This window comes from Lipotes vexillifer, unplaced genomic scaffold (assembly GCF_000442215.2).
Source record: "Lipotes vexillifer unplaced genomic scaffold, Lipotes_vexillifer_v1.1 scaffold865, whole genome shotgun sequence".
NCBI classification, from domain to species: domain Eukaryota; kingdom Metazoa; phylum Chordata; class Mammalia; order Artiodactyla; family Lipotidae; genus Lipotes; species Lipotes vexillifer.
The window spans coordinates 2022817-2032571 of record NW_006795130.1 but is presented as its reverse complement, the minus strand read 5'-3'; the positions used below and the strand labels follow the sequence as shown (position 1 = coordinate 2032571).

The window sequence follows — 9755 nt, the reverse complement described above, 5'->3', positions numbered from 1 at the left end:
TTCCCTACAGCCCATGACTCTACCCAGAGGCTTCCAGGCTTGTAGTCTTTCTCTGACCAATGACAACTCTATCATCTTATACCACTGAGAGAGGGAAGTATTGAATTTGCTATCCAATACGCATCTACTAGCCACGTGTGGCTATTTAAATTAAAATAAAATTTAAAATTCAGTTCCTCAGTCTCTTGGCACATTAGAAGTGCGTGCATACGTAGATAGAGACTACCATATTGGACAGAGCAGATATAAACATATACATCATCACAGAATGTTCCACTGATCAGCACTGGATAGCAAGTCCAGAGAGTTTCAGGAGGTAGTGATTCCCAAAGAATTCTCCAAGATTTTTCTAAGGTTCCTGTGTTCCTTACAAATACAAAGAATGCAGTGAATGATCACCAAGAGTTTCTGGAAATAAGACACTAAGTCAGGTCATGCTGGCTAAGAGAGTACAATACTGCTTCCTTAGGTGACTGCGTCCCAAATGACAACAGTTTTAAAACACTAGATTAACAGAAAGAGATACGATAGTCTTCAAATTCTCTTCATTTAATCACTTACTCATTCAACAAATATTTGCTGAGCACTGACTTTCTGCCTAACACTTTGAAAACTTGAAAAATACAAATATCTAGCTATGACAGAAAAAAGCAAAACAAACAAACAATAGGGAAACAAATTTCAAACAGACGGAACAAGAGTACATAGGCCCACAGACACGAAAGAGCATAATGTACTGTGTACTCCAGAAACTGACAGGAGGCCAGTGTGACTGGAACGGAGTGAGTGAGGAGGAGGTAGTATGAGACAGGATGGAGGCTGACACATCATATGAACCCCATAATTATTATAGGAGTTCCTATTTCGGAGACAAAGCAGAATACGCTGTGGTTAAGTGAGGCAATGTATGCAGACACCACAATTGGTATTCTATAAGAGTAGGTAGATTGTGACAGTATTGTTTAATATTTGTATCATCAACTTGTTAAAAATGGAATGAAGAGAATATATTCTGTTTTGGTTTTTTTCTTTTTTTAGTTTTGCTTGTGTTGGGTCTTTGTTGCTGCGCACAGGCTTTGTCTAGTTGCAGCAAGCAGGGGCTACTCTTCGTTGTGGTGTGCGGGCTTCTCATTGCAGTGGCTTCTCTTGTTGCGGAGCATGGGCTCTAGGCGCGAGGGCTTCAGTAGTTGTGGCTCGTGGGCTCTAGAGCGCAGGCTCAGTAGTTGTGGTGCATGGGCTTAGTAGCTCCGCGACATGTGGGATCTTCCCAGACCAGGGCTCAAACCCGTGTCCCCTGCATTGGCAGGCAGATTCTTAACCACTGCGCCACCAGGGAAGTCCCAAGAATATATTTTTTAATTTGGAAAACAATGCTAAATTTAAGGTGTGTGATCACCAGTGACAATAAAAGCATAATTTAACATTTATGAAATGATTTACAGTTTATAAAACCTTTTCTAACATATCATCGATATATTTAATATTCATACAAACCTGGTGGCTCGGGTAGGTAGGGCATGTATTGCCATATCAGTTGAACAGAAAACATAAGCTGCATGACTTGTTCAAGGTCATGTAGCTAACAGACAACAGAGCCAGAATCAGAGCTCAGCTCTCTGAATCTGGTACTCTTTACTATATAAACTACACTTCTTTCTTTCTCACATTCTAACGTACTGGAGGAGGAAATTAGATTTCCAGTGACCTTGGAAAATGAGAAATATCTGGAAATTCAGAAGATGAAATTCACTATGGTAAAATACAAGCCAGAATAATTAATTAAAAATATCCAACAGTGAGAGGCCTGCATACCACACACACACACACACACACACACACAAAAATATATATATATACATATATATATATATATATATATATCATATTTAAATGCAGGATCAGCAATGACTTGTGAATGTGGCATAAAATGATTTAGGATAAACAGGCTCTAGTTTTTTGGTTACAACAACAGAAGACACATTGCCAGAATTCATAGAAGCAGTATAATCTGTGGATAACATGGAAGAGTATAATCCCTGGAGTTAGACTTTGTGGGTGCTAGTCCTGACTCCACCTCTTAGTATGCTTATGACTTTAGGAAGTTACTTAACCTCTCTGTGACTCAGTTTCCTCATCTATAAAATGGGGATATAGTAATAGTGCCTATTGCCTAGAGTGGTTAAGATGTAATGAGTTCTTTAGAGCTACATACATGGCTCTTGGTTTCTACATCTATGAAATAGGGATATAGTAATAATACCTACTGCCTAGAGTGGTTAAGGTTTAATGAGTACTTCAGAGTGCTCGTAGCTATTTATACATGGCTCATAGCTAAATTGTATGAGCTTTCTTCTACTTCTCCTTACTTTTTTTTTTCTCTTTGTCCTCCCTTATTAGATACCATAATTGAATTCTCGATACTCAAAACTCTTGAGGCCCTTTCTAGAGATTTTGAGGCAATTTAGGATTTGACAATTTTGGAAAGTATTAAAATGACAGTAAATAGAGGAAATAAATTAATATTAAGTACTTGGCATATGCTAAATATTGCATTAAGCTCTTTCACTTACCTTATCTTCTTTCATCCTCACAAAAAAAACATTTTTAACTTTTTATTTTGAAACAATTTTAGATTTAGAACGTTTGCAAAAATAGTACAGAGAATTTCCAGATACCTTCACTCAGCTTCCCCTAATGTTAACATCTTACATAACCAGGATGTAATAATCAAAGTCAGGAAATTAGCATTTGTACAGGCTCAGTAACTGAACTACAGAATTTATTCTGATTTTACCAGTTTTTCCTCTAATTTCCTTTTTCTGTTCCACAATCTAATCCAGGGTTACAGGTTGCATTTATTTGTCATATCGTCTTAGTCTCTTCCTATCGGACAGTTTGTCACTTGTTCCTTGTTCATGAATTTGATACTTTTGAAGAGTACCTGTCAGTCATTTTGTAGAATGTCCCTCAATTTAGGTTTGTCTGATGTTCTCTCATAATTAAATTGAGGTCATGCATTTTGGGCAGAAATACCACAGAGATCACCCTTCTCAGTGCATCACATCAGGGATGTAAATGATAGCCCAGTGTCTTACTGTTGGCCAAGTTAACTTTGATCACTGGGTTAAGGTGGTACTTATCCTCTGTGAAGTTACTGTTTTCCCACTGTAGTGAATAAATATCTTGGGGGCAATATTTTGAGACTGTGCAAATATCCTATTTTACCCACTAATTTTAGCATCACTAAATTTGATCACTGGGGTGAAGGGGTGTCTGTCAACTTTCTCCACTGTAACATTCTGTTTTCCCTTTTGTAATGAATAAGTATCTTAGGGGGAGATACTGTGAGCCTATGCAAATATCCTGATTCTCTTCAGACTTTTGCCCACTGATTTTATCATACTTCACTTCCAATATCGTTTAACACAAATATTATTGCCTTAGTTTTGTAGGGAGGTTTATTTACCTGCCTGAGAGGTTTATTTACCTCCTTGAGGTCACACAAATAGTAAATCCAGCTGTGTCATACTCCCTTGTAATTTCATCATTCTGTTAAGATATGTTAACCCAGGTATATGGGAGAAGAATCTACCAGGGGATAGGGAAGGAGAGGCTACAGAACTCGAAACGTATATATTGTTGGGAAGACAAAATTGAGATTTTAAGAAAAGTTTTTATACGAGATGGGAATCACCTGTTGAGGGCAAAGCAATGACTCCTCAAAGCATAGTGAGAAATTTAGATTTGGTGCACACTGACAGTGATCCAAGAGGGACAAAGGGGTTTTGTACGAACGGTGGATATCGATGCAAATATCAATAGAAAATATAGCTTAAACTTTCTGTAAAGATTTATCTTTTGTATTTGAAAAGTTTGTTTCCATCTTGAATTGCCATTTTTATAAGATTTAATCTGACATAAAAAAAATTTCTTTGATTAGGATACCAAAACTACCACAAAAAATATATCTTCTCACAGGGTTGGTATAAGACAACCGAATCTCACTCTTAATTTATTCCTTATACCACCTTAAATAAGGACCTCTACTTAAAAAATATCCAGTACATGTATGAGATTCCGCTCCCAAGATGGTAAAGTGAATCTTTCTGGAGTTTGCCTCTTACCTTTACTCAAGATGAACTGTATCCAATCATAAGCAAAAATCCTACAGCAGTAAAATATGTGTTTGATAAGGAGACTGAGAGAATATATGTAATTTTTTAGTGTATACATTTATTTGAGAGAGTGAAGACATTATTATTATAAGACATTGGCAATAACTAATAATAAGGACCCATTGTATAGCACAGGGAACTCTACTCAATACTCTGTAATGATCTATATGGGAAAAGAATTTTAAAAAGAAATATGTATGTATATATAACTGATTGACTTTGCTGTACACCTGAAACTAACACAACATTGTAAATCAACTATACTCCAGTAAAAATTTTAAAAACAAACAAACAGAAAAAAGACATGCATTTTGAGCGGTCCTTTCAACTGTTGCCAGTCATTTCTAATAGTCTTTCCCCTCAAACTGAGGGAATTTCTTCTCATGTTATCAGAGTTCAGGCTTAGTTCTCTTCTAAAATAAGCAACCAGAAGTGGAATAGTCAGCCTGTTTGAAAGGTCAGCAGCATTATCCAATCACAAGTGGCTATTCTTTTCAGAAACAACAGTCCTCTGGAATCATGATGTTAGGTATAGGAGAAGCTTAGGTTCATATATCATCCAGAATTCCTTAAGTATTTTGTGAATAAACAGCATACAAATATTTCACTGATGACCATCATACTTTTAAAAACATCATGGTTTCTGATGTTGTTTGTAACCAGTGTGACTTGTCTGCCTTACTTACCTAAATTCTTCTGTCCTGTATCCTAATTAAATTATTTTCTTAGATATATTTCCCCTCTGGTATGTGTTTCTCTCTCCATAACTGTTTGAAACTTTACACAGTGATAGAGTAAACTACCAACAAACCCCAAACCATGGGCAATTTTACAGGCCCACTGAATGGGTTTTTAAGTGATCTAAAATTGTTGAAAACATGATTCTGAATATCTAACCCATAGCTCAAGAGTTAGATTTCAAGACAGACATTTATGATGTAAAACTTCACAGCCTATGTGATATGCAAAATAGCATGAGGGTTTCTAGAATTAATTTGTAATTTTTAAAACTTTATCTTTAAAAAAAGTAGTTCTTGGGCTTCCCAGGTGGTGCAGTGGTTGAGAGTCCACCTGCCGATGCAGGGGACACAGATTCGTGACCCGGTCCGGGAAGATCCCACATGCCGTGGAGCGGCTAGGCCCGTGAGCCATGGCCACTGAGCCTGCGCGTCTGGAGCCTGTGCTCCGCAACGGGAGAGGCCACAACAGTGAGAGGCCCGTGTACCGAAAAAAATAAATAAATAAAGTAGTTCTTTCTCTTATTTTAGTTCTTTGAAAAATTTAGCATTATAGTAACCATTATTTCCAGAATCAGCATAATTATGCTCTGTAAACCTCTAAAATAATTTAATATTACTCTTTTTACAGTATCTCATTAATTGGAAATTTGAAAACTGTGTTTTTGTTGATATCAAAGAAATGTTAATTTTTAAAAATATGATAATAGTTATATGGTTATGTTTGAGTCATTACCTTTCAGAAATACATACTAAAGCATTTACATGTGACATTAGTATCTGAGATTTGCTTCAGATTAATATGAAAGGCAGGTGGATAAAGGTATATAGATGTAATAAGCATCATCATAAATTTAAAATTGTTGCATCTTGATGGTGGGTTCCTTGAAGATTGTTATTCTATTTACTTCTGTATGTGGTTAAAATTTTTAAATAATAACTCTTAATACATCTTCAGGTCTCTCTTACTTTGAACACGAGAAGATAAATCCTTAATCTACTAATAAAATTTTAGTTTATTGTATTGGTTATGAGAATTTTTTTCCTCCTTTCTATTAACAGACCGAAGACATTAAAGAAATAGCCAAAAAGACACAGGCTCTTCCAAAGGTGAACTCAGAGAGGCAGCGAATCGTGATTTTCACCCAAGGGAGAGATGACACCATACTGGCTACAGGTACATGTGGAAACTGTGGGAGAAACCAGTATTATGGAGATTAATCATTCTAGCAAAATTCTATATTTTTTCTATTTTAATTTATTCAAAGCAATGTACTTTTTCTTTTTTTTTTTTTTTTTTTACCACCTTCATGTCTTTTACCCCATCTCACCTCCACCCCCATTCCCACCTCTGGCATCCACCAGTCTGTTCTCTGTATCTATGACTTTGGGTTTTGTTGGGGTTTTTTTAATTCTTCATATAAGAGATATCATACAGCATTTGTCTTTCCATGTCTGACTTATTTTGCTTAGCATAGTGCCCTGAATGTTCATCCATATTGTTTCAAATGGCAGCATTTCCTTTTTTATGGCTGAATAACATTTCAGTGTGTGTGTGTGTGTGTACCACATTTTCTTTATCCATTCTGAAGTCTGTCCATCCTGAGTGTCTATCAGTGGACACTTAGTTTGTTTCCACGTATTGGCTATTGTAAATAATACTGCAACGAACATAGGGGTGCAGATATCTCTTTGGGTTAGTGTTTTTGTTTCCTTTGGCTAATTGCTCAGAAGTAGAATTGCTGTATCATATGGTAGTTCTACTTATAATATTTTGAGGAGCCTCCATACTGTTTTTCATAGCAGCTCCACCAATTTACATTCCCACCAACAGTGCACAAGGGTACCCTTTTCTCCATGTCCTTGCCAACATTTATTTCCTGTCTTTATGATGACAGCCATTCTAACAGGTATGAGGTGATACCTCAGTGTGGTTTTGATTGTATTTTCCTGATGATTAGTTATGGTCAGCATCTTTTCATGTACCTGTTGGCCATCTGTTGTCCTCTTTTGAAAAAATGTCTATTCAGATCCTCTACCCTTTTTTTTTTTTTTTTTTTTTTTTGCTGTATGCGGGCCTCTCACTGTTGTGGCCTCTCCCGTTGCGGAGCACAGGCTCCAGACGCACAGGCTCAGCGGCCATGGCTCACGGGCCCAGCCACTCCGTGGCATGTGGGATCTTCCCGGACCAGGGCACGAACCCGTGTCCCCTGCATTGGCAGGTGGACTCAACCACTGCGCCACCAGGGAAGCCCCTCTACCCATTTTTTAACTGGATTATTTGTTTTTTTGCTATTGAGCTGTATGAGTTCTTTATATATTTTGGATGTTTACCCCTTATCAGGTACATGACTTGGAAGTATTTTCTCCCATTCCATAGGTTGCCTTTTCATTTTATTGATGGTTTCCTTTGCTGTACAGAAGTCTTTTAGTTTGAATTCCCACTTGTTTATTATTGCTTTCTTGGCCTTTGCTTTTGGTGTGCAATCCAAAAAAATCATTATTGATCAATGTCAAGGACTTATCCCCTTTGTTTCCTTCTAAGAGTTTTTTGGTTTCAAGTCTTACCTTCAACTCTTTCATCCATTTTGAGGTGATGCTTATGTATGTTGTAAGATACTGGTTCAGTTTCATTCTTTTGCATATGGCTGTCTAGTTTTTCCAACGCCATCTATTGAAGAGACTGTTCTTTCCCCATTGTATACTCCTGGCTCTCCTGGCTCTTTTGTCATAAATTAATTGACCATACGTGTGTGGGTTTATTTCTGGACTCTCTGTTCTCTTCCACTGATGTATGTGTTTGTGTTTATGCTGCAGTACTATTCTGTTCTGACTACTCTATCTTTGTAATATCGTCTGAAATCAGGAAGTGTGATGCCTCCAGCCTTGTTCTGTTTCTCAAGATTGCTTTGGCTATTCGGGGTATTTTGTGGTTCCTTACAAATTTTAGGACTGTTTGTTATATTTCTGTGAAAATATACCTTTTATTTATTTATTTATTTAAGATGTTTGCAGGTAGGAGTTTATTAATTAATTTATTTAATTTTGCTGTGTTGGGTCTTCATTTCTGTGCGAGGGCTTTCTCTAGTTGCGGCAAGCGGGGGCCACTCTTCATCGCGGTGCGTGGGCCTCTCACTATCGCGGCCTCTCTTGTTGCGGAGCACAGGCTCCAGGTGCGCAGGCTCAGTAGTTGTGGCTCACGGGCCTAGTTGCTCCGCGGCATGTGGGACCCTCCCAGACCAGGGCTCGAACCCGTGTCCCCTGCATTAGCAGGCAAATTCTCAACCACTGCGCCACCAGGGAAGCCCTATTTATTTATTTTTAATAAATACACCTATCTTCTCTCAGTAGAAAAGATTTCATTTTCAAGAACTTAATTTATTAAAATTCAGTTGAGTAAATCCACATTGATTTAGTTTATTTACTTTGATATTTTGGAGATATTGTCAGTCTAGAAATGTCTTTCTTGAAAAAAAAAAGACATTTTACTTACCAAATACCTGTGCTTGAATAAAATTAATTTATCTGATTATGAGCAAATAGAATTCAGAAATAAGTTACTTCCTTAGGGCTTACCTGGTGGCTCAGTGATTGAGAGTCCGCCTGCCGATGCAGGGGACACGGGTTCGTGCTCCGGTCCGGGAAGATCCCACATGCTGCGGAGCGGCTGGGCCCGTGAGCCATGGCCGCTGAGCCTGTGTGTCCGGAGCCTGTGCTCCGCAACGGGAGAGGCCACAACTGTGAGAAGCCCACGTACCACAAAAAAAAAAAAGTTACTTACTTAGTTTTAAACTTCAAGAACAAAACCTCACTTTTGTTTTTACTCGGCCATCTATTTTATAGCTCTCACATAAATAGAATAGAGGGAACTTCCCTGGTGGTCCAGTGGGTAAGACTCTGTGTTCCCAATGCAGGGGGCCCAGGTTCGACCCCTGTTCGGGGAACTAGATCCTGCATGCATGCCGCAACTAAAAAAAAAAAAAGATCCTGCATGCTGCAGTGAAGATCCCATGTGCCTCAACTAAGACCCAGTGCAGCCAAAATAAATATATATATATATATATATATATATATATATATATATATAATTTTAATAATAAATAGAATAGGAATTTCATCTAGTAAACAAACATTTACGGATTAAAATGAGTAATATTGTCAATATGATGCTGCCTACTATTAAAGCCAAAGTACAAAACTTTAAATACTCTCTGAACCCTTAGGATTAAAACCAGTTAATTTATAATTATTATAAACAGTAGCAATTATTACCTTTATGTTTGTTCAGTACTCTGCTGAACACTGAAATTTAAGATAGACCTAAATGTCTAACTGGAACATAAAATTGGTATACCTCGAAGTATGAATACGACAAAGTATAATTATATTTCTTAATTATTGGTACAGAGTATATGGGTTGTATTGACTCAAAGAAGGAGATCAGTAAAGCTTGAAGAAAGAAGTTATAGTGAATATGGAGTAAATTTTTTATTGAATTAAATATATAAGCCTGAAATGGGTGAAAAAAGAAATTATTGTCAAATTGTGGGGAGAAGGAACCCTACAGTTAATTTATTTCAACTTTCTTATTTTAGAATTGTCAAAAGCAAGATTGAGAAATTTACTTAAAAAAATGTGTTTCAAAATAATTCAGTGAGTGTTAAGTAGTGAAGTGGGGTTATAGATGAAATGAGTTTTGTCATGAGTAAATAATTGTGGAAGCCATGTGATGGATATATGGGGGGATGGTCATTATGCTATTACTTCCACTTCTATATATGTTTAAAATTCTCCAAAATTAAAGGTATATAAAACAGAAATAAAAGTAAAAAGTAATTTTTCA

General features: G+C 37.0%; 1 protein-coding gene across 4 annotated transcripts in view; it reads left to right on the top strand.

Annotated features, from left to right (window-relative positions):
* Window positions 1–9755, top strand: part of ADK (adenosine kinase) — a 509882-nt gene that overhangs the window by 406297 nt on the left and 93830 nt on the right. For all 4 annotated transcript variants that reach the window (XM_007467500.1, XM_007467497.1, XM_007467498.1 and 1 more), the window contains one exon: window positions 5975–6089. In XM_007467500.1, the coding sequence (XP_007467562.1) occupies window positions 5975–6089 (115 nt within the window). The remainder of the gene's footprint in view (window positions 1–5974; window positions 6090–9755) is intronic.